The sequence below is a fragment of the Elephas maximus genome, chromosome 7 (genome assembly GCF_024166365.1).
Source record: "Elephas maximus indicus isolate mEleMax1 chromosome 7, mEleMax1 primary haplotype, whole genome shotgun sequence".
Classification (NCBI taxonomy): Eukaryota; Metazoa; Chordata; class Mammalia; order Proboscidea; family Elephantidae; genus Elephas; species Elephas maximus.
The window spans coordinates 114,037,856-114,063,837 of NC_064825.1; the positions used below are offsets into that span (position 1 = coordinate 114,037,856).

The 25,982-nt window shown below is 36.4% G+C and overlaps 3 protein-coding genes across 3 annotated transcripts; all 3 read right to left on the reverse strand.

The window, feature by feature from the left end:
* Positions 1–1,288: 1,288 nt before the first annotated feature.
* On the reverse strand, positions 1,289–3,174 carry LOC126080433 (olfactory receptor 8K3-like). Its single transcript, XM_049891651.1, has 2 exons — positions 3,118–3,174; positions 1,289–2,242 (listed from the first exon to the last, which is right to left on the reverse strand). The coding sequence occupies exons 1-2, from the start codon at positions 3,172–3,174 to the stop codon at positions 1,289–1,291; spliced, it is 1,011 nt and encodes a 336-aa protein (XP_049747608.1).
* Positions 3,175–10,932: 7,758 nt separating this feature from the next.
* On the reverse strand, positions 10,933–11,952 carry LOC126080434 (olfactory receptor 8K3-like). Its single transcript, XM_049891652.1, has one exon. The coding sequence runs from the start codon at positions 11,950–11,952 to the stop codon at positions 10,933–10,935; it is 1,020 nt and encodes a 339-aa protein (XP_049747609.1).
* A 7,508-nt stretch (positions 11,953–19,460) lies between these two features.
* LOC126080435 (olfactory receptor 8K3-like) lies at positions 19,461–21,478 on the reverse strand. Its single transcript, XM_049891653.1, has 2 exons — positions 21,440–21,478; positions 19,461–20,408 (listed from the first exon to the last, which is right to left on the reverse strand). The coding sequence occupies exons 1-2, from the start codon at positions 21,476–21,478 to the stop codon at positions 19,461–19,463; spliced, it is 987 nt and encodes a 328-aa protein (XP_049747610.1).
* Between the last annotated feature and the right edge of the window lie 4,504 nt (positions 21,479–25,982).

Here is a 25,982-nt window from a genome sequence, read left to right on the forward strand (position 1 = left end):
AGGTAGTGTAATTATATCCTTGCCATATAACATACCTCAGTTGAATTAGAAATTCAGCATGGTGCAAACCATGAGATTATTTCATTTTGGTTCTCACAAGTAAGATCAATGAAAATATAGTGCATAATAAATACTGACCAAAGTTTAGAAAAGCCAAACAAGTGAAAGAGAGGCAGCAAAATTAATCCATCACAAAATATCCTGTTTTCCAAGGAACTATACACACACACACACACACACACACACAATAAAAATGAACAAGTGTTTTTAAAAGTTTTTCATATAGATAAGAAAAGATAGCCCCTGAAACAAAACTAATCATTATTAAACAAGAACAACCTTTGGGGGAAGTATTCCAAACCTGCTAGCCTCTACAGTTGGCCTCAAGAAATTGATCTTAATTGGGGTAAATTCTGATCGGTAAAAAGAGTTGATTAAAACAAAGTGAGATGCTGAGCTGAACTTGTGGATTGCTAAATTGTCAAGTATGTTTCATTAACAGGCATATGTGAAGGTAAAGGAATTAATGAGAAAAGAGTGGAACGCCAAGGTCTGGAATGGGGGCATTTGAGCAAATTCAGATAACTGACTACTTGACATCATCACAGACACGGAGACCCTTGCAAACAGCCCCGAATCTACTGCACCAGTAAGAAATCTATGAAGGATAGAACACAAGGCAATGACTTACACAACCATTAAAAAAAAAAAAAAAATACACAAACACAGATGCTGACACTGCAAATTTTATTCTACCAGTTAAAAAAAAAAAACACCAGAATCATTGTAAATTCACTTTTGTGCCTAGTGCTTTTCTCCACTCCCACTCAGCATACCCACTCTCTTTACCTGCTTTCATAATCCCCAACACAGTCTACCATAAAATTTACTAAATTATTATGTTTGTAAGGAGCCCTGGTTTTAAAAGCAATCAACTGCTAACCTAGAGGTTGGCAGTTCAAAACCACCAGTAGTTCCATGGGAGAAAGATATGGCAGTCATCTTCCGTGGATATTTAAAGCCTTGGAACCCTATGCAGTCGCTATGAGTTGGAATCAACTTGATAGCTGTGGGTTATTATGTTCGTGATCCATCTCTCCCCTTCAAAGAAGGTAAAGATTTTTACTCTTTTGTTCATCAATGAATTTACAGCACTTAGAAGAGTGACTAGAACATTGAAGGAAATTTATAAATATATGATGTATATATTTGTGTTTGCTATTCTCTATGGAGGCACACAGACACGGTTTAAAGCTCATGGTGTAACTTATGGGAACCGTGTGGTACATCAAACTATAGAAAATATATTGTGAATTTTTTTCCATGTCCTATATAGGGCATTTATTACAACTTTGTTCCTCAAGCTATAGATCAAGGGATTCAATAAGGGGATCAGCAAGGTGTAAAATATGGAAGCCACTTTATCACTGTCAAAGGAATGACTGGACTTGGGCTGCACATACATAAAGATTAAAGTCCCATAGAACACTACCAGCACTGTCAGGTGGGATCCACAGGTGGAGAAGGCCTTGTGCCTACCTTCAGCTGACTTCATCCTGAGAATGGCTACAAGAATGAGAAGATAAGAAATAAGAACTACCGGAAGTGATGAAATCAAATCAAAAGCTGCTATGATAAGAATGATCAATTCAATTTCATGTGTGTTTGAGCAGAGCAAAGATATCAAGGGGAGACTGTCACAGTAGAAATGCCTGATGACATTGTCGTGACAGAAGGATAATTTAAAAATTTTTATGGTGACCAGAAGAGAAACAATAGTGCTGTAAAGATAGGGGATTGACACCAGCACCTGACACACCCTTTGTGACATGATGACTGTGTAGAGCAGAGGGTTACAGATGGCCACATAGCGGTCATAAGACATTGCTGACAGAATGAAAATTTCACTAACGATGAACACAAGAAAGAAAGATAGCTGTATAGCACAAAAATAATAGGAGATTGTATTTTTATCCACAAGAAAATTTACAAACATTTTCGGTCCCACAGTTGTTGAGTAACCAAGATCAGTGATAGCCAGATGTCTGAGAAAAAAGTACATGGGTGTTTGTAGCCTGGAGTCCATCTTGGTGAGGATGATGATGCCCAAGTTGCCCACCACTGAGATCATGTAGATGATGAGGAACAGCCCAAACAATGGAGCCTGCAGCTCTGGGCGGTCTGTGATTCCCATCAGAATGAATTCATTCAGCGCTGTTAGATTGTGTTTGTCCGTCTTGGTCTATCAGGAAACCTATTCTGGGTAGAGACATCAGCATTGTCAATAACTTTTATGCAGTATCATCTGGTAGATTTTTAGTATACAAAGTCAATATACTAAAAGCATAAGATTAATCCAAGCTTTCCAGTATAGGTATTTGAAAGGAAACCCACCTCCAACAAATAAAGCATATATACATAGAGCGAGAGAAGGAGAGGGGAAGGGAGAGAGACAAAGAGGGAGAGAAAGAGAGTGCTAAATGATTATCGGTTGGGAAAATTTGCTCCTTAAAGAACATTTGTCAATGCCTGGGACTTTTTGGGTGTCACAACCAGGAGAAGGGTATTACTTGTATCTAATTTTTAGAGGACTGGGATATAGCTAAATATTCTACTGTATACAGGGCGACTTCCCACACTAGGAAATTTTCCAGTCCAAAAAGTCAGTAGAGTCTGTGGAGAGTAGGCTCACTGAAAACAAATGAAGTAAACAACATATGGAAAAAGGAGATAAAGAAGATGACGGAACTTAGAGGACATGAAGAAGTAAACAACATATGAAAAAGGGCAATATGGAAGATGAGAGGACAAAAATAACCTTATCAACAGAAGACACTGGGACTTAGTAAGTTGTAAACAAGAATTTATCAACACCAACCAAACAGGCTCAAAGAGCTCCAACAAGTATAAAAGAAGGGACATTGAAACTCAACGTTGCTTGGAGTCATAACCAGAGCCAAATCAGTCATATATTGCGGACTGGGAAGCAGTGGGCTGCAGCAACTCGTCCGGGCTTACTCCCAAGTCCTAGAGACGGTGCCTATCTCAGTCATATGTTGAGGGCTTGGGTCCAGAAGGTCGGGAAGCAGTGGGCTGCGGCAGCTTGCCCGGGCTTACTCTCGACCTTCCTCCTAGTCTAAAACACGTTTCTTGCTGCTCTGCTGTCTCGGTCATACGTTGAGGGTGGAGACTCAGTGGGCTAGGAAGCAGTGGACTGCGGCAGCTAGCCTGAGCTTACTCTTAGTTCACTCCTGACCCGATACACGTTGCTTCGGGCATACATTAAGAGCAAAGGGATAATAAGTCCTTGTGCTCAAGAGGCGTGATAGGGATCCACGAGAGATTCTCGGGGATCGAGGCTGATTTCACATCTAAGCCATTGACGACAGCATGGTCAAGACTTGTCCTGGACCAGAAAACAACAAGGCTCAACACTGCCCTCATTTGCCATAAACTTGCTTGCTTTCCCTCTCCTTTCCCCTGGTGAACTGAGATCTCTGGGATCTGGGGTAGCCAAGAATCTGTGTGCCTATAATACTAAAAACTAGGAAAGTCGTTGTGGAAAGACACAAATTGTTTGGAGTAGTCGTTGAGACCCCCTCCTCAGGACAAGGCCAGTGTTGAGAAACCCTGATATAGATATACATATAAATATGTGTATCGGAAACCCTGGGCAAATCTGCTACAAAAGATAGATTTAAATGTGTTAAAAAGCAAAGATGTCATTTTGAGGACGAAAGCACACCTGGCAAACCAAGATATTTTTAATTGCCTTATATGCATGTGAAAGCTGGACAATGAATAAAAAAGACCAAAGAATTGATCCACTTGATTTATGGTTTTGGTACAGAATATTGAATATGCCATGAACTGCCAGAAGAATGAATAAACCCATCTTGGAAGAAATACAACCAGAATGTTTCTTAGAAGCAAGGATGGTGAGACTTCAACTTACATACTTTGGACCTGTTATCAGGAGGGACCAGTCCCCGGAGAAGGACATCGTGCTTGGTAAAGTTGAGGGTAAGGGAAAAGGAGGAAGACCCTCAATTTGATGGATTGACACAGTGGCTGCAACAAAGGACTCAAACATACCGATGATTGTGAGGCTGTCACAGGGCCAAGCAATTTTTTGTTCTGTTTTACATAAGGTTACCATGAGTTGGAGTCAACTCGATGACAGCTGACCACCACAACAACATTTCGAGGTGGACTTTTTTCACTTCACAAGATTCTGTTGAGGTCCATCCAGGCCATTGTGTGCATCGATAATTCAAAAACCCTGCTGAGCAGTTCTCTGAAATACATCGGATGGGTATGAGTCAGAATTGATTCCACGACAACTGGTTTTATTTTGTTTTTTATTCATATAATTATTTACATAAAGTAAAAATATTATTTTGCCACAGAGTGATGTTTCAAAGATGCTTATGAGCATTTAGCCTCTGACATAAAGGAAGGATATTTGAAAACGAAAATAATATGAAGAAAGAAGAGAGATTCTAGTCTCAAACACTATTAAAGTAAAGTGCACAGGGAACTGAATCAAAAATCCTAATGTTTCATAATGACTTTGCCGATGAATGATGGTGGATCCCTGCAAATGTCACTGAAACATTCTGGATATTGGTAAAATGTAGAAATAATCGACCTTTTTACCTGCGATGAAGCCTCTGTCTTGACTCTCCCAAGTGCTTCTTAACATGGCTTGGTGAGACCAATTTAAGGATTTTTTTCTCACCTTTGGAGATTTTCCCCGAGGAGATGCCAAGCAATTTGTTGTCTCTGAAGCTTTGAAGCCTTAACAAAGCATCTGAAGTTTGTCTGTTAATTATCCAGGACATTTGGAATTCACCAGTGAGCAAGTTTTTCTTCATACAGTGTTTACGCATGTCTCTATCTATTTCACACAGTCTTACATTTTACTCTGTGTTAATTTCCTGTTTTTACCACACCGGGATCTGGATTAAAATATTGTATCTATAGAACAGAAGTATCAATATGCCTCATTCCTACAGTGGTCTCTTCAAACGGATGACGAAAGGAAGAAGTGCTTAAACACTTTTTTATTGAATTTTTTAAAAGACTTAAATAGAATAAAAGTAATGCTTTGTGCATCTGTGAGGGATCACTTCCTCATTTGCTGTTGTTATTGTCACTGTTATTGCTATTGTTTGGGATATTTTTTAATTGTTTTTTTTGTTTGTTTTGCTTTGGTTTTGACATAAGGAACTGAAATGTTTCACCCTTGCTTCTCATTTCATGATCTATTATCATCCGTCTGTTTAGGTTTTTTGCTTATGTGTTTTATTTTCCTTTATTATATTTCAGTATTTGTATGTTTTTCCATTCTGTCCAATCCTCATTCCAAAACATCTTTCTCACCTTCATATGTATTCCACTGTGCTTGACATATGCTCTACCATAACAATATACCCTTGTAGTATATTTTGTGTGTAATGTTTTACTGTGAATTTATATTTATTGTACTAGAAATCCTTTTGTTGCATTTGTTGTTGTAAATATTTGTAAAGTATCCATTTGTGACCTTTCTTTTAAATTGTTTTTTGCTTATTTGTCCCGTGTAGCGGTGTGTGTGTGTGTGCATATGTGTGTGTATGTATATATACATATGTAAAATGACTATGATACAGCATTCAATATGTATAAGATATTATTTATTACCTAGTTGTGCTCAAGAGGAAACTCTGGTGGCGTAGTGATTAAGAGCTATGGCTGTTAACCAAAAGGTCGGCAGTTCAGATCCACTAGGTGCTCCTTGGAAACCTTATGGGACATTTCTACTCCGTCTTACATGATCACTGTGAGTCGGAATCCCCTCGACAGCAATGGTTTAATGGGTATGTATGCATATGCATTCACTTGCCTATTCTTTAACGGAAAGGAGGCACGGTTGTGCAGTGTTCAAAACTCACTGCTAACCAAAAGGTTGTCAGTTTTTACTCCCAAGCCATTCCAGGGAGAAAAGATCTGACCATCTGCATCCATCAAGATTACAGCCTAGACAACCCTATGAGGCATTTCTACTCTGTTCTATAGGTCACTACAAGTCACAATCTACTCAAAAGCACCTCAGAAACCAAATTTATTTAATGGCAGATTTTTTTTTTCCTCCAACAGAACATTTTCCGACTTTCTTCCTTTGGACGTGTCTTCAGGAAAGACCAGTTGCTGGAGGAGAACATCATATTTGGTGAAGCAGAGGGCCAATGAGAATGAGGAAGCCCTTCATGAGACGGATTGACACAGTGGCTGCAACAATGGACTCAAACATGCCAATGATTGTGAGGCTAGCACAGGGCCAGGTAACATTTTGTTCTGTTTTTCATAAGGTCGCTGTGAGTTGCAGCCAACTCAATGTCAGGTAACGACAACAGCAACCTCTTGAGATAGATTTTTTTACTTCACATTGATTCTACCGAGGTCCATCCAATCTGTTGTGTGCATTAACAATTTATTCCTTTTCACTGCTGAGTATTATTTCATGTATGGATTTACTACAGTTCGATTACTCATTCACCCACAGAAGGACATTTTGGGTTGTTAACCAATTTTTAGCTATTATAAAGAATATATCTGTGAACATTTGTGTAAGGGTCTTTGTATGAACATAAGTTTTTGTCTCTCTGGGATAAATGTCTAGGTATGGGTTGTTTTAATTTTGACAAAGTCCTATTTTGTACTTCCATATATTCACATGTACCAGTAATTCTGTCGTTTTTATTATTGAATGATATTCAGTATTTGGATACACTACGGTTTATTTATTCATTCTCAAGTAGATGAACATTTAGGTTGATTCTAGTTTTTGAGTATTACAAATAAAGTTGTTACAGACATTTGTATACATAACTTTATAAGAAAAAATGCTGTCATTTCTCCTGAGTACATATGAGAAAAATGGCTAAATAATATGGTAAAACCATGTTCAGCTTTTTAAGACCCTGATACTTAAAACAGATTATCTTTTGAAGTATTTACACAGTTTTAATTTTCCACTAGCAGCGTATGAGAGTCCCGGTTCCTCCACATACTTACCAACTATCTGATATTCTAATAGATGGGTAGAGTTATGGCATTAATGTTTTCACTTGAAATTCATCAATGATCAATGAACTGAGCATTTTTATGTGCTTATTTGCCAACTGTATATGTTCCTTGGGTGGCTTATTATTTGTTTTTATGGCCATATTTATGGAACATTTCATTTCTTTCCTTCCTTTTTTTCTTTCCTGTTTTTTGAGTTTTGAGACCTCTGTATATATCATGGAAACAAACCATTTATGAGATATGTTATTTGAAAATATTATCTCCCAGAATATAACTTGTTTTTATACAACTGTCTTTTGAAGAGCAGAAGTTTTAATATTTGATGTGGTCAAACCTTTTTATAGATTTTGCTTTTGGTGTTATTCTATGAAATCCACAAATAAATCTATAGAGTCAATGCAAGCCCACTTAAAATCTCAATGAGCTTTTTTCTTTTTTAATAAACTAATAAGCTGAAAGTAAACTCACAAAAAAATGGTATTAACTGTTTAGTTCTATAAATGTAATGTAGGCTCTATTTGATTTTTTACATAAAAAAATCTTGTCTTCTACCATTGAAAAAAGTTTCCCTTCCTTTCCAATCTGGATGCTTTCTATTTATTTATTTATTTACCTTATTGTGTTGCCTAGAACATCTGCTAAAATATGAAACATATTTGGTAAGAGTGGATTTACTTGTTTTCTTTTCTGGCCTTGCTAAGAATGTAGTCAATCTCCCATACCATGTGTGACGGTAACTGTAGATTTTTCATGGGTGCCCTCTTTCAGTCTGAGGATGTTCCATTTTAATGCTAGTTTACTCAAAGTTCTATCACAATTATTAGAACTTTTAAAATATTCCTCTACATCTATTCATATGGCATTGTTTCTCATTTATAATTCATTATTATGTTTAATGTAATTGATTTTTTTTAATGTAGAACTATCCGTGCATTCCTGGAACACACCTAATTTGGTGTGTTATTGTCTTCACATATCATAAGATTCAATTTCTTAATTTTTTCTTTAGATTTTACATATAAGTGTTCTATTATTTTCTTTTAATGTCTTTGCCTGAGTTTGATATCACTGTTAAAGCTACCCTCATATAGAAAATGCAATATACCCTTTTCTACAGATTTGTGGAAGATTTTGTGTAGAATAGGCTACTTCTTTTCCCTAAACACTTAATAGAATTTCCTAATCAGCTCACTTGGACCTGACTGAGGATGCAGAGTACATAAACTGAAATTTCTGTATTGATACTCTATCAGTGACTTTTTTTCTTTCCATGTGTTTTCTAGTCTCTATATACATTTGGATATATACCATGCTCCTCCTTGTGTGGTGCTAAACTAAAACCTAGATTGCATCTTTCCTTTTTTTTAAACAATGTATTTAAATTTTAATTTTGCTCTTCACTATTACAAATGTTTTGTTAATGTTAAAGGAATCAAAATAAGAAATTATGCATGGAAAATTAGCAGGGAATATGGGGTAACTATATCCAGAAAAAACATAGCTGCTGTCAGATGGATCATGGCCAAAAGCAAAGAATACCAGAAATATGTTTACCTGTGTTTTATTGATTATGCAAAGACATTCGACCATGTGAATCATAATAAATTATTGATAACATTGAGAATAATGGGAATTCCAGAACACTTAATTGTACTTATGAGGAACCTGTACCTAGATCAAAAGGCAATCATTTGAATAGAACAAGGGGATACTGGGTGGTTTAAAGTCAGGAGAGGTGTGCGTCAGAGTTGTATCTTTCACCATATCTACGCAATCTGTATGCTAAGCAAATAATCTGAGAATCTGGGCTCTATGAAGCGTGCAGAATCAGGCTTGGAAGAAGACTCATTGACAACCTGTGTTATGCAGATGACACAACCTTGCTTGCTGAAAGTGAAGAGGACTTGAAGCACTTACTGATAAAAATCAAAGGCCATAACCTCATTATAGATTACACCTCAACTTAAAGAAAATAAAAATCCTCACAACTAGACCAATAGGCAATATCACAATAAACAGAGAAAAGATTGAAGTTGTCAAAGATTTCATTTTACTTGGATCCACATTCAACACCCGTGGAACCAGCCGTCAAGAAATCAAGACATGTTGCATTGAACAAATTTACTGTAAAAGGCCTCTTTAAAATGTTGAAAAGCAGAGATGTTACTTTGAAGACCAAGATGCCCCTGACCCAAGTCATGGTGATTTCAATTGCCTCATATGCATGTGAAAGCTGGATGATGAATAAGGAAGACCAAAGAATTGATGCCTTTGAATTGTGGTGTTGTCAAAGAATATTGAATATACCATGGACTGCCAAAAGAATGAACAAATTTGTCTTTGAAGAATACAACCACAATGCTCCTCAGAAGCAAGAAGGACGAGATTACATCTCATATACTTTGGACCTGTTATCAGGACAGGTCAGCTCCGGGAAAAAGATGTCATAGGTAGTAAAGTAGAGGGTCAGCAAGAAAGAGGAAGACCCTCAAAGAGTTGAATTGACAACAGTGGCTGCAACAATGGGCTCAAGCATAACAACTATTGTGATGATGGCACAGGACCTAGCAGTGTTTCCTTCTGTTGTACATAGGGTTGCTATGAGTCAAAACTAATTCGAGAGCACCTAACAACAATAACATGTGAAGAAACCATGGCAAATATATAAAATACTACAAATCACATTTTACTCACTAGAAACACAGCATAGTTCAAACCATGGGATTATCTTCTTTTGCTTCTTCCAAGTAGAATAATCAAAACAAGGAATGCAAACAATAGATCACTCAAAATACAGTGCACACCCATGTTACCCAAATTTGAGAAAATCTGCTAAAAAAAACGCAAGGCAAATTTCCTAAGTCATCATAACATAGGCCTCTTGTGCAAGGATACATTAAACGGTTAGACAATGTCTTCTAAATAAGAGTAACTACTGATTTCTAGAGAGATAAGGATAAAAATCTATGAGACAAAGCACGCAATTAAGAAGCAATATCAACTGGGAGAGAAAAAATGAAAAAAACTGGAAACTTCTGTGGCTGACTTCAATAAATTTATCTTAACTGATATATTTAATGATACAGAAAAATTGGTCTGATTTAGGAAAAAAAACAGACACTGAGCTGGTCTTGTCAAATATAATAACTATATTTTGTTACTGTTTACATTACTGTTATAATAAAATAATAACAATCAGGCTCTAATGGCTCGTATATGAAAGTAAAGGCACTGATGATGAAAGAGATGAATTTCGAGATTTAGAAAGTGGACATTTGAGCAAATGCAGGTGACTGAGCACTTCAAACCATCCTGCTACACTGAGCCTTCTTGCAATCAGAATTAGCCACTCCAAGGCAGAGAACAAGCACAAAATAGAAGGTATGCGGACATGAACACAGGCACATGCACACACACATACATACATGGGCATACATACATTCGCACACACATATACACAAGTGTGCACACACATACACACATACACACACAGAAACGCAAGCACACACATACATGTATACGTGCACATACACGTACCTACACATATACTTTCTACAACTTTTTTTTCTACCAAATGGGTGAAACAACAGAAACTTGGAATTCTTCCTGTATCTACTACTATTTCCCTGTCCCACTGAGCGTATATATTTACTCTTGTTTATTATTGTTTTTTAAATCACCATCTAACACCTTCCAATATCCTGTACAATTTCTTAATTATTATGCTTATAATGCATCTTTCCTGCTTAAGGAAGACAACATTTTTTACTGCTTTATTTATTTATTTACAGCTTTTAGTACAGTGTGTGATAGAAGGCAATACGGAAATATATGTTGAACTTATCTGTTCTTTTGTGCTTGCTATCCCCTGTGGAGGCACACAAAAAACAGTTTAAAGCCTACAATGTAATTTACATGAATCACATGGTATAGTGAACTTTCAGTAACTATATTACACAATTGTTCTAAAGTCCTATGTAAGGCATATTTTACGTCTTTATTCCTCAGACTATAGATCAAGGGATTCAACATGGGGATAACCAGGGTGTAAAATATGGGAGCCAATTTATCGGTGTCAAAGGAGGAACTGGACTTGGCCTGCATGTACATAAAGCTTAAAGTCCCGTAGAACACTACCACCACAGTCAGGTGAGATCCACAGGTGGAGAAGGCCTTGCGCCTGCCCTCAGCTGACTTCATCTTGAGAATGGCTGCAAGAATGAGCAGGTAAGAAACAAAAACTATTGGGAAGGATGAAATTAAATCAAAAGCTGCTAAGATGAGAATAATCAACTTGATTTCAAATGTGTTTGAGCAAAGCAAAGATAACAAGGGGAGACTGTCGCAGTAGAAATGCCTGATGACATTGTAGCCACAAAAGGATAAATTAAAAATCTTTATGGTGAGGAGAAGAGACACAAATGTGCTGTAGAGATAGGGAATCGCCACCAGCACCCAACAAGTCCTTTGTGACATGATGACTGTGTAGAGCAGAGGGTTACAGATGGCCACATAACGGTCATAGGACATTGCTGACAGAATAAATAGTTCACTATTTATGAACAGAATAAAAATAGCTAGCTGTAGAGCACAAAAATAGTAGGAGATTGTATTTTCATGAACAAAAAAATTTACCAACATTTTGGGTCCCACAGTTGTTGAGTAACCAAGATCAGTGATAGCCAGGTATCTGAGAAAAAAGTACATGGGAGTTTGTAGCCTGGAGTCTGTCTTGGTGAGGATTATGATGCCCAAGTTGCCCACCACTGAGATCATGTAGATGATGAGGAACAGCCCGAACAATGGAGCCTGCAGCTCTGGGCGGTCTGTGATTCCCATCAGAATGAATTCATTCAGCACTGTTAGATTATATTTGTCCATCTTGGTCTATCAGGAAACCTATTCTGGATAGAGACAGCAGCATAGTCAGTAGCTTTAATGTAGCATCCTCCAGTGGATTTTAGTACACAAATCCAGTATAAATAATATCAATTCGATCTTTCCTTATTAGGATGTTTGAATATTTACCCAATTTCCACGAATTTTACACACACACACACAAACACACTTTATAAATTAATGGATAGATTGATAGATGAAACAAAAATGGATAAACTGTTAAACTTCTGGGTGTTAGATACATGGATATTTATTGCACTTCCCTTAAAAGTTTTGTCTTTTTCATGTACCTAAAAAAATGTGAAAACATTTGAACTCTTTACTTCATTATCTTATGCAAACTCATGATTACAGTTGGCTCAGGAAGGAACAGTCAACATAGTAGATGAGTTTAGATAGATCATAATTGATCACAATGGAGATTATTTGTCTTCACAGATGAAAACATTCCTTTATATGTTTTCACCTCTGGTATACCTCCATTTGTAAGATATACAAAGTGGTATTTTGGGCAAATAACGTAAGTTATATGAATTTGTTTATCCCCGCCTCAATAATCATATTCTAACACTCTCCTTCAGCATTGTTATGAAGGATACATGAGAATTAAATGCTTCAATGTGTGTTTGTTACCAGAAAATTACCCTAAAAGTGTGAGTTTAGAATAGTTTATTTGTTCACCCACCCACCCATCTGTCCATCCATCCATCCATCCATCCATCCATCCATCCATCCATCCATCCATCCATCCATCCATCCATCCATCCATCCATCCATCCGTCTATCTGTGTGTCTGTATATCTATCTATCATATATTTGTCTCTCATCATCATCTTTTTTTTTGGATGTTGACAGTAATTCCTTGAAATGATTTTTTTGTTGTTAATTGTTTTGATCTTTAAGATATTTATAGGTAAATTCTCCTGGACTGTAACTTAAGTTCTCTGTCACCATTTTATTATGAATAAGTTCATTATGGTTCTATCCTTGTAACTGACCCCAGACCCACATTTCCATAACCTCTGTTCTATGACCGAAGTGTCTAAAACTGCCATTCTTTAGATGACTTTCTTTCTTAGCCTACTTAATTTAATTCTCCTCCAATTAAGCATTTGTATTATAACTGACACATTCAAAGATTTTTGTAACACATCAGATATATGGAGTTTTTCTCATGGAGAAACCTAGGATATATGAGTAAATCTGAACAAATAGTGAAACATTGATGTCATAAACTCTGCCTTGTAAAAAAATATTTTCTACTTTTTATGAAAAAAAAGTTAAAAAATCACGATATGACACAATAGCACAGGAGAAAAACATATATACTGATGATGACACATATGTGAATTACTGGAAGTTATTTAAAATCTACCTTAACCCGAAGCAACTTCCATTTAACATTGGAACTTCTATGTGCCATGAAAGATCACAGATTGATTTAATTATAATCTCAAAAAAAATGTATCTCAATATACTACAGATGTTTTAAAAATACAAGAATAGCCCTTCAGGTTAAGATAACAGAATTTTTGGTTTAAAATTTTGTGATGATCACTTCTTCCTATGTATGTGTGTCTATCTACCTATCTATTTATCTACCTATCATCTATTTATCTTTCTACCTAACTTGCATATATCTATTCCTGAACACTATAAGCAGAGCAGTCTCTGAGCAAACCATTAGCAAACAAATACAGACATTAAAATTCATAGCATTAAATTATAAAAGTGAATACATGAAGTCCACATTTATCTCATATAAAACTTACCGGGGACAGTGATGGAAAGCAGACAGAACTGAATCAAAATTCTTAATATTTTGCTGTGGCTTTGCTGTTGATTAAAATGGAGCCTTAAAAAATGTCACCAAAGTGTTCTAGATATTAGTAAAGCATGGCAGGGCATAGAAAATTTTGCTTTTTACCTGTAATGAATCCGTTTTGGCACCTGTGCTCTTCATAATATGGCATGGGGAAACAATTCATAGCTTTTTCTCAGCCCTTGAGGCTCTCCCTGAGGAGATAGCAAGCAATGTGTTAGTTATGTCTGAAGCCCTTGAAAACTTAAGCAAACATCTAGGGTGTCTGTTAATTTTCTAAACTATTTGTATTCACCAGGGAGTAGGTTTCTTTTAGATACATTTATTAATTTAACTAAGTTAACTCTTATACTGTTCCACCCAGGGACCTGGATTAAAAAAAAAAAATGAACTTTACGACAGGCCACTCAATATTTTCCTATTTCCACAATGTTCTCAAATGGAATAAAATTAGTACATTTCATATATATGATATGTTTTTTCCCTATATTTCTGTTTTTTTTTTTAATTTGCCGCTCCACGTTTTCTTTCATTGCAAATTATCTGCTTAAGACTCCTCTCTTATTTTACTTTATTAAATTAAGATATTTAATTTTATTAGGATGACTGAAAATGAAAAGAAACTGCTGCAAATATCCATTAATAATCAGAACATAAAATGTATGAAGTATGGATCTCTGAGAAATGAAAATTGTAAAAAATGAAATAAAAAACAGAAAGACGGATATACTAGGCTTAGTGAGCTGAAATGGATTGGTGTTGTCCATTTTGACTTGGACAATCATATGGTCTACTACACCAGGAATGACAAATTGAAGAGGAATGGCATCACACTCATCCTCAAAAAAGAACGTTTCAGTATCTATCCTGAAGTACAATGCTCTCAGTGATAGGATATATCCATATTCCAATGAAGAAGACCAGTTAATTTGGCTATTATGCAAATTTATCCACCAAGCACTAAGGCCAAAGATAAGGAAATTAAAGATTTTACCAGATTATGAAGTCTGAAATTAATCAAAATTGCAATCAAAATGCATTGATAATTGTTGCTGATTAGAATGTGAAAGTTGGAAACAAAGAAGAAGGATTGGTAGTTGGAAAATATGGCCTTGATGTTAGAAACAATGTCAGGCATTGCATGTTTGAATATTGTAAAACCAACAAATTCTTCATTATAAATAACTTTTTTCAACAACAGAAATGGAGACTATACACGTGGAACTCACCAGATGGAAAACACCAAAATCAAATCAACTGTATCTGTGAAAAGAAAATCTTTCTTTTGAAAAATGAGGAGAATCTCAATATCATCAGTTAGAACAAGGCCAGGGACCAAGCACAGGAGAAACCAACAATTGCTCATATGCAAGTTCAAGATGAAGCTGAAGAAAATTAGAGCAAAACATGAACTTGAGTACATGCAGCTTGAATTTAGAGACCATCTCAAGAATATATTTGACACATTGAACACTAATGACCAAAGATTAGACAAATTTGGAATGGCAGCAAGGACATCATACATGAACAAAGCAAAAAGTCATTGAAAAAAACAGAAAAGAAAAAAAATGGATGTCAGAAGAGACTCTGAAAATTGCTCTTGAACATAGGGTAGCTAAAGCAAATGGGAGAAACACTGAAGTTAAAAACTGAACTGAAGATTTCAAAGGGTGGCTTGAGAAGACAAATAAATTATTATAATGAATGTGCAAAGACCTGGAGTAGGAAAACCAAAAAGGAGGAACTCGCTCGACATTTCTTGAACTGAAAGAACTGAAGAAAAAATTTAAGCCATGTGAGTGTGTTATATGCTATGTTATTTATATCCCAATAAAAGGCTTTAAAAAATAACTGTAACGAGAATAAGCCAATTTATCTGACTTCTAGATGTGAACTAAGAGATTTACCCATGTATAAAGCTCTTTAAATGTGTAGAATCCCTGCTTATTCCAGTAGGTATTAAATGTCTTTATGGTTAAAAAAAAAAAAAAAATCATGAAAATATAATGACTTTGTAAAAAATAAAGCCTGGAAAAAATCTTCATATTTTGTTTCTTTATCAATTATTTTAAAATAAGTTAACAATTTCCATACAGTCAATTCATTCTGATGGTCAAAGAAAAGCTCCATGGAGAGGTAAGTTTTAAATATCAATATTTTCTATGAGACAATAAATGTTGAATTCTTATTTTGCCTACTTTAGGGGTGGATTATTTCTATTGCTCCAAATCATAAACTAATATTTTGAGCTAAAAATTATGTAAATAGACAGATGCATCTGATCTTGTACTTTGCTGTTATTTCATATATTGTGCAGGTTTGCTGGGATTTAAGTAATATAATATTTTTATTTTTCTCACCAAGGAGCCTATACAGGTTTGCTATTGTTTTTAGTTGCATTGTAAGAACAGCTATGAATACAAGATGAACTTCTGCTAGAATATGACATCACTGAAATGGAAACTACATATGTAGTGAAGGGTATGCCCCTCACAGTTCTCGGAATGTGCCAATCACATATGCTGGAAATTAGAATATCACTCTTCCTGTAACTTGACTCCTGTGACTTCCCTACCTGAAAGCATTTCTGTTCACCTCTCTACTGGTTTACTCTTTCTCCAGGGAATCCAGCAATGTACGTAGTACCAATTTGTCAATTCCCTCAGCCCCCTCTGTTTGGTGGTACCTTTCTCTAGATGAGAGATTACATGCAGATACTATTTGACACTTGGTGGGAGGGACCAGCCACTAGAGAAGGACATCAAGCTTAGTACAGTACAGGGTCAGTGAAAAAAAGGAAGACCCTCAATGAAGTGGATTGACACAGTGGCTGCAACAATGGGCTCAAACACAGCAATAATTGTGAAGATGGCTCAGGACCAGGCACTGTTCCTTTCTCTTGTACATGGGGTGTCTGTGAGTCAGAACCAACTCAAAGGCACCTAACAGCTATAAGTATTAAGATTATTGGGGACCATTAAATATTTTAATAAATCACAGGCTATTTCTTATTCTAACTGTAATAATGTTTAACTTGTATACTCAAGCTCCTCAGCTACTATTTTCTTTTTTTTCTCTTTGTCATATTTTCAGGACGTCCTTCAATGAAAAACCATATAGATGGATGACACAATTTTTTTTCCCCCTTCAGGTTGGTGGATATCCCTGAGTTGTATGTTATTCCCTTTGATCTGACGATTTCTGTGGTGGGAAGCTCTTAGATGTTTACATTAAACATGGAAATACTCAATATATTGCACATTGTCAGCTGGTTCTTTCACATCTTAATCTATATGAATGGCACAATCTACAATACCATGTTGCCCAACTGTCACAATTGCTTACAGTGCCTCTGCCTCTCCGTGTTGTATCATCTAGGAATGTTTTTCCCATGCATATAATGAAACACTCAAAAAGCAAAGGGATCACCCAAAATTAGCTCAAGAAAAAGGGTTTAATTTATTAAAAAAAAAAGTCCGGTAGCAGGGCCTGATGGCTCTTTTTTGTTCATTAGTTCAGCAATATCAAAGTTAATATATTTGTGAATCACTTGTGCTTAAATTATATTCCAAAAAAAAATCGAAGCTCACACCGCAATAGAGTCCAGGAAGCAGAAGATGATGGAGAATAAATCTTCTCCCCTTGGATCCCCCTTTTTAATAAAGTAACAACAATCTTGAAAAAACCCCAGCACACTTCTACAAATCATTAGCAATAGTGATTTAGCTCTTTCTCTTTTTTTTAATTCTACTTCTGTCTTAAATTTTAAAAGGTGGTTGAACTTCTCAAGGCAAAAGGTCATCAGTTCGAATCCATCAGGCTCTCCTTGGAAACTCTATGGGGCAGTTCTACTTTATCCTATAGGGTCACTATGAGTCAGAATCCACTCAACGGCAACAAGGTTTTGTTTGGTTTAGTGCTCATGACCATCATAGCCTTCCAAGTGCTTCAACATTTTAAAACTATTTATGCTCAAATGGCAATATAAAATGCACATTTTTTTAATATTCCAATGGACTATTTTTATTCAGGTTTCATTGGCTACACAGGGAATTTTATTTCATGATCATGAACCAAGAAAATAATTTAGACTTTTGAAGTTTCAATAAAATCCTAGAAATTTTAAAATAATAACAATAAACAAAAATACATGGAAAAATTTGAGGACTAACATGCTACAGCTATGTCCATAAGACTAGATAACTCTATCCTTACCACATAAAAGATCTTACTTGAATTAGAAATACAGCATGGTACAAACCACAGAACTATCTCATTTTGTCTCTCACAAGTAGGGTGGATAGAAGTCAATGAAAATAAAATGCATAATAAACATTGACCAAAGTTTAAGAAGGCCAAACCAACGAAACAGAGGCAGCAAACTTAACTCACCATAGAATATCTTGTTACCCAAGGAAATACACAGAAAATAATTGAAAAAAAAAAACATTTTAAAAAGTTGTTCATATATATGAGAAAAGATAACCCATTAAACAAAAAAGATAATTATTAAATAAGAACACCTAGTGGAGAATGGATTCCAAACTGGGAATCTTCTATGGTTGACCTTGAGAAATTTATGTTAATTGGTATATATTCTGATCTAGGCAAAAAAAAAGTCAAATGCAGCGCTAAACTTTTGAATTGCTAAATTGAAAGGTATGTTGAGTTAGCAGATTTATATGTCAAAGTAAAGGCACTGATGAGTAAAAGGTGGAACTCCAAGGTCTGCAATGGGGGCATTCAAGTAAATTCATATAACTGAGTTCTTTAAATCAGCACTTACTCTGAGACTTCTTGCAACCTGGCCCTGATCTAATATAGCCCTCAGAAGACTATGAAGACTAAAACAAAAGCCAAGGGCTTACAAACATACACACATACGTAAACACAAATGCTGACACAGCAAAGTTTGTTCTAATAGTTGAAAAAAACACCAGAATCGTTGTAACTACGCTTTTGTACCTAGTAATTTTTCCTATTCCCTCTCACCATATCCACTCTCCTTGCCTGATTTCATGTATCCAACATGTTCCCCTGGAGCCCTGGTGGCGCCATGGTTAAGAGCGTGGCTGCTAACCAAAAGGTCAGCAATTCAAATCCACCACCCACTCCTTGGGAACTCTATGGGGCTGTTCTACTTTGTCTTATAGGGTCACTGTGAGTTGTAACCAATTCAGGGAAATGGGTTTGGTATTTTCTAACACATTACAAAAAAAAAAAAAATGCACTGCTGTTGAGTAGATTACTACTCACAGCAACACTATAGGACAGAGTTGAACTGCCGCATAAGGTCTCCAGGGCTATAAATATTCATGGAAACAGATTGCCACAATTTTCTCCCAAGGAGAGACTGGTGGTTTGAACAACTGACCTTTCAGTTTGCAGTCGAGCACTTTAACCCCTGCACCACAAGGGCCCCAACACATTCTATTGTACTATAAATTGTTCTTAATTATTGTTTGTAATCCATCTCTCTCCTTCAAGGAAGCCAACGGTTTGTACACTTTTGTTCATCAGTGCACATAGAAGAGTGACTGGCACACAGAAGGCAATTTATAAATATATTTTGAATACATTTGTGCTCTCTATTCCCTATGGAGTCACATAGACAAGGTTTGAAGCCCGTGATGTAATTTATAGTAACCATATTTTTTTATATGATACATCAAAGTGCAGAACAGATATTGCATATTTTTTTCCATGTCCTATGTAGGGCATGTTTCACATCTTTGTTCCTCGAGCTATAAATCAAGGGATTCAACATGGGAATAACCAGAGTGTAAAATATGGAAGCCACTTTATCAGTGTCAAAGGAATGACTGGACTTGGGCTGCATGTTCATAAAGATTAAAGTCCCATAGGACACAACCACCACGGTCAGGTGGGATCCACAGGTGGAGAAGGCCTTGTGCCTGCCCACAGCTGAGTTCATCCTGAGAATGGCTATAAAAATGAGCAGGTAAGAAACAAGAACTATGAGAAGGGATGAAACCAAATCAACAGCTGATAAGATGAGAATAATCAATTCAATTTCATGGGTGTTTGAGCAGAGCAAGGATAACAAGAAGAGATTGTCACAGTAGAAACGATTGATGACTTTATAGCCACAGAAGGATAAATTAAAAATCTTTATGGTGACTAGAACAGAAATAAATGTGCTGTAGAGATAGGGGATTGCCATCAATACCCAACAAGTCCTTTGTGACATGATGACTGTGTAGAGCAGAGGGTTACAGATGGCCACGTAGCGGTCATAGGACATTGCTGATAGAATGAAAAACTCACTAGTTATGAACACAGTGAAGAAAGCTGGCTGCATAGCACAAAAATAATAGGAGATTTTATTTTCATCTACAACAAAATTTACCAACATTTTTGGTCCCACGGCAGTTGAATAACCAAGATCAGTGATAGCCAGGTGTCTGAGAAAAAAGTACATGGGAGTTTGTAGCCTGGAGTCCATCTTGGTGAGGATGATGATGTCCAAGTTGCCCACCACTGAGATCATGTAGATGATGAGTAATAGCCCAAACAATGGTGCCTGCAGCTCTGGGAGGTCTGTGATTCCCATCAGAATGAATTCATTGAGCACTGTCAGGTTGTGTTTGCCCGTCTAGGTCTATCAGGAAACCTATTCTGGATAGAGACAACAGCACAGTCAATAGGTTTTGTGTAGCATCATCTGGTAGATTTTTAGCATACAAAGGAAATAGCTAAATGAATAAGACAAATCTAAACTTTTCAATATAGGTATTTGAAAGTAAACCCACCTCCCACAAAGAAAGTACAGGTACATAAAAATAGAGAAAAAGACAGAGGGAAAGAAAGAGAAAGGTAACTATTTATCAACTGGGAAAAATTTGCCCCCACAGAACATTTGTCAATGTCTGGGACCTAAGAATAGGGTACTACTGGTATCTAACACAGTCCTGGGTTGTTACTAAACATTCTACTGTATACAGGGTAACTCCACACAATAACCAAATTTCCAGTCCAAATTGTCCCTATGGCAGAAGTTGAGAAACCCTGATATAAATATAGAGATGGAGATAGAGACAGACACAGATAAAGATGTAGGTGTGTGTGTACATGCACATGTAGATGTATGTGTAAATGTACATATACATGCACACATACATATACTTTGATGGGATTCCTGGTGGAGCAGTGGTTGAGCTTGGTTGATAACCAGAAAGTCAGCTTTTTGAATCTACCAGCTACTCCTTAGAACACCTATGGGGCAGTTCTACTCTGTCCTATAGGGCCTCTATGTGTCTGAATCAACTCAATGGGAGCAGGTTTGTCTTGTTTATTTATTTATTTTTATACATATAGATATACAAAACAAAAATTTAAAAAAGTTAAAAATTTTAGGTGTTAAGTATATGGGTGGTTAGTAAACTTTCTTTTTTTCATTTATATACTGATGATTACATAATGACATTTATAAAATTATAATACATACATTAATTTCATTATAAAAACTTTAATGCAATTTCCCAGAATATGTGAAAACATTTAATATGCCTTTCTTCAAAACATGGTCCTTTAAAAGCCCTTTTGTCACAGCTGGTGCAGTGTGAAACAACATACTTGACAATTATTGAACACAAGGAAAATCTAATAGGTTGTGGTGGGAATTACCTGTCTTTTACAGGGAAATATTCCAGGTGGTAGACCCATCATGTAGATATAGTCTCTGTTATACCTTCACTTGTGGGTTATTGAATAAAACACCTTAATCTATTTATCCACATCTACAAAATGACCATGTCATTTCAGTGTTGTTGGAAAAATAAATGAGGATTAAATGTTTCAATTCATTTAAGATATGTGGACGTAACTCTCAAATATCGATTGTACAATGTTTTTGTGTTTTTAAAATTATGACAGTAAGTTACCTGAAAGGAGTTTACATATGTACATAGTAAATTCTTCTAGTGTGACGTAGCTTCTATGTCAGGGTTATGATGATGAGTAGGTTGAGTAGCATGTTATCCATGTAAGTGACCCCAGCCCTTCCCTCCCCCACCCCCAACTCTACGACTAATATTGGACCATCAGTGCACCAATCTTCTGGATTATATATTTCCACTTTACTTAAAAATTTTTTATTATAAGTTGAGGGACTGCTAACCTAAAGGTCTGCTGTTCAAAACCACCAGTGGTTTCGTGGCAGAATGATGTGGCAATCCGCTACCATAGAGATTTATAGCCTATTTACAGCTGTGGGATCACTGCTGAGACAGAATTGACTTGACAGAAGTGTGTTTTAATATAAATTTACTTAAAATATGTCCTAACCTAGGAGTATTTTCATTACAACTAACATATATGAAGTTGTTTGTAACGAATCGGATATATTTTTTCATGGAAGATATAGTTTCTCACAGAGAGGAAATTTGAGCAAATTGGGAGGAAGTGAGTTCAGTCACTGATTTTAAGTAATTAACTTTCACTAAAAAATTCCATTTGTATAAAGAATTTCTCTCTTTATTTTAATATGCTTTATGTATTAAATTATACTTGAGTGGGATATAAGGAGAGCTCAAAGCCAGCTTACAACTAAGGATTTTAAGGGACATCAATATCGGAGGCTGAATACCTGCGGCTTCATAATTCCACTGCAGTATTTTTTAATGCTGTATATGCTTTCATATTCAAGCTCTATTATTCACGTATTAGGCCACCTGGGTGGCGCAGTTAAGCACTCAGCTATGAACTGAAAGTTTGGTGGGTTGAGTCCACTCAGAGGTGCCTTAGAAGAAACGTCTACTTCTGAAAGGTCACAGCCCGTTGAAAACACCTGTGGAGCACAGTTGTCTGACACGCATGGGGCAGCTCTGAGTCAAAACTGACTCCAGAACATATTTTTTTTTTCCCATTCGATTTTTATTCATACAATTACTTACATAAAGTAAAAATATTATTTAGACATTATGACAATGTTTCAAAGATGCTTATGAGCGTTTAGCCTCTGAAACAAAGTGTGAATATTTGAAAAAAATATGAAAAAAAGGGAGAGAGATCCTAGCCTCAGGCACTGTTGAAAGGCAGAATGCACACAGAACTGACTCAGAAATTCTAATATTTTGCAATGACTGCCATTGAATAAAGATGGATGGGACCCTGTAAGTATCACTGAAACATCCTGGGTATTGGTAAAAAATATATAAACAGTCTATCTTTTTACCTGTAATGAAGCCTCTGTCTTGACTCCCCCAAGTTTCCTAACAGGGCGGTGAGAAGAATTTATGGATTTTTTTTTTTACCCTTGGAGGTTCTCCCTGAGGAGACGACAGGCAATTTGGTGATTGTTCCTGAAGCATTTGAAAGCTTAACAAAATACCTGGGGGTGGTTTGTTAATTGTCCAGGATATTTTGTATTCACGAGTGACCAAATTTTTATTCATATAGTGTGTATGCATGTCTATGTTTATCTATTTCATGTAGTCTTGCATTTTACTCTTTGTTAACATTCCATTTTTACCACACAGGGATCAGGATTAAAATATTGTATCTGTAAAACAACTATAAATATTCCTCATTTCTACAGTGTTCTCTTCAAATGGATGACAAAATGAAGATGCGCTTAAACACTTTCTCAATGCATTATTCAAAAGACTTAAATGGAATAAAAGTAATTCATTGTGCATATGTGACATATTACTTCCTAGTTCACTGTTATTTTTATTATTGTTGCTGTTATTGCTATTCTCGGGTTGTTTTTTGTTTGTGTGTTTGTTTGTTTTTTTTTTGACCTAAAGAACAGAAATGTTACCCTTGCCTCTCATTTCAGGGTTATTTGCCATCATCTGTCTGCTTAGGTTTTTTGATTCTTTTATTATATCTCAATAGTGTATATTTTCCCATTATGTCCTATCCTCTTTCCGAAACATCTTTCTCACCTTCACACATACTCAGCTGTGCTTGACATATGCTCTATCATATCCATATACGCTTGTGTCTTAGTCTGGATTCCCTAGAGAGGCAAAACCAGTAAAGCGTATAAATATGTGTACAGAGAGATTTTATATCAAGGAAATGGCTCACATGGCTGTTGAAGTTGGAACGTCCCAAGTCCTTGGATCAGGATAGAGGCTTCTGATTCATGTAGCCGCAAGGGCTGGGTAACCCAACATCTGCCAGTCAGGCAGCAGGGCTCTTGCTCGCAGGCTGGGAAGATGGAAGAATCCCCAAATTGGCAGGCAATACTGCAGGGAAGCTGCTGGTTCAATTCCCAAGAACCAGAGGTCATACAAACAGGAGCTAACTGCAGGTTGCAGAGTGAGCAAAAGCCAATGATCTTTGCCAGAATGTCTGCTTATATTTGATGCAGGCCACACACCCATGGAAACTTCCTTTCAACTGATTGGCTACTCACAGCAGATTCTATCATGGAGGTGACCACATTATATCAAATCTCATTGTGAAAGTGATCACATCATAGGACTGCCAAACCACTGAGAACCATGGCCCAGTCAAGTTGACACACAACCTTAACCTTGTAAAGTGTGATGTTTTGTGTGTAATGTTTTACTATGAATATATATTTATTGTGATATAAATTTTTGATGCATTTCCTCATTTTAAATGTGATGTATCCATTTGTGACTCTTTTTTTTTGCTTATTTATGATCTATAATGGTATGTGTGTATATATATATATATTTCTTTTTTCACTTATCTATTCTTTAATGGAAGAAACACTGGTGTCACAATGTTTAAAAACTCACTGTTAACCAAAAGGTTCCTAGTTTTATCCCACAAGCCATTCCAGAGAAAAAAGACCTGACCATATCATCCATAACAGTCTAGGCAACCCAAGGTGTGTTTCTACTCTGTTCTGTTGGTTGCTATGAGTCGCAATCCCCTTGACAGTACCTAACAAAACAAAAATTCTTTAATGGTAGATATTGTGTCCAACAGAACATTGTCCGACTTTCTAGCTTTGGACATGTCATCAGGAAAGACCATTTTCTGGAGGAGGACATCATATTTGGTGAAGTAGAGAGCCAGTGAGCCTGAGGGTCCTCTATGAGATGGATTTACACATTGGCTGCAGCAACGGACTCAAGCATACCAACGATTTTGAGGATAGCCCAGGGCCCACAGTGTTTTGTTCTGTCATACATAAGGTCGCCATAAGTTAGAGTCAGCTCAATGGCAGATAACAAAAACCTTTTGAGATAGACTTTTTTCACTTCACATGACTCTACTGAGGTCCAGCCATGTTGTTGTATGCATCAATGAATTTTTTCTTTTATTGCAGATTATTATTTCATGTATAAATTTACTACAGTTTACTTAACCATTCAGCCATAGAAAGAAATTTTAAGTTGTTACCAGGTTTTAGTTATTACAAATAATGTTTCTGTATTTTTTTCTTTTTTTGAATTGTTATTTAGGTGAAAGTTTACAAAGCAAATGAGTTTCTCAGTAAACAGTTAATACACAAATTGTTTTGTGACATTTGTTGCCAACCCTGTAATGTGTAAATGCTCTCCCCTTTTTTACCCCAGGTTCTCTATTTCCATTCCTCCAATTTTCCTATCTCTTCCTACCTTCTCACCTTTGCTTTTGGGCTGGTGTGCCCATTAGTCTGGTATACATGATTGTAATATGAAGTACATCTTCATGAAGCACGTAACTCATGTGCATTATTGTTGGCACCATAGAACTGTTGAATCTGTGGTTGAAGGATGAAACTCGGACTGGCTTCAAAGTTGAGTTAAAAGGGTGTCCAGGGGCCATAATTTTATGATTTCTCTAGTCTCTGTTAGACCAACAAGCCTGTTTGTGTGTGTGTGTGTGAATTTGAATTTTGTTCTATATTTTTCTCCCTGTCTGTCTGGGACTCTTTATCGTGATGCCTGACAGAGCAATCAGTGCTCATAAGTGGGCACTGTCTAGTTTTTCTGGGCTCCATCTGGTGGGGGTTATGGTAGTTATGGTCCATTAGTGATCTTTCCCTTGTGTCTTTGGTCTTCTTCATTCTCTTTTTCCAGCCAGAATGGGACCAGTAGATGTATCTTAGATGGCTGCTCACAGGTTTTTAAAACCCAGCCTCTACTCACCACAGTTTGGTTGTACAACATTTTCTTACAGACTATGTTATGCCAGTTGAGCTAGATGTCCCCTGAGACCATGGTCCCCAGCCCTCAGCCCAGTAGCTCTGGGCACTTGG

Bases quoted from the DNA above. Each gene is read 5' to 3' on its own strand.
- LOC126080435 (XM_049891653.1), bottom strand. From the start codon at position 21,478: ATGGGTCTACCACCTGGAATATTTCCCTGTAAAAGACAG. The intron at 20,409-21,439 runs GTAATTCCCACC...TGATAGACCTAG, and splicing joins TATTTCCCTGTAAAAGACAG to ACGGGCAAACACAACCTGAC.
- LOC126080433 (XM_049891651.1), bottom strand. From the start codon at position 3,174: ATGACCGAGACAGCAGAGCAGCAAGAAACGTGTTTTAGACTAGGAGGA. The intron at 2,243-3,117 runs GTAAGCCCGGGC...GTTTCCTGATAG, and splicing joins GACTAGGAGGAAGGTCGAGA to ACCAAGACGGACAAACACAA.
- LOC126080434 (XM_049891652.1), bottom strand. From the start codon at position 11,952: ATGGACAAATATAATCTAACAGTGCTGAATGAATTCATTCTGATGGGA.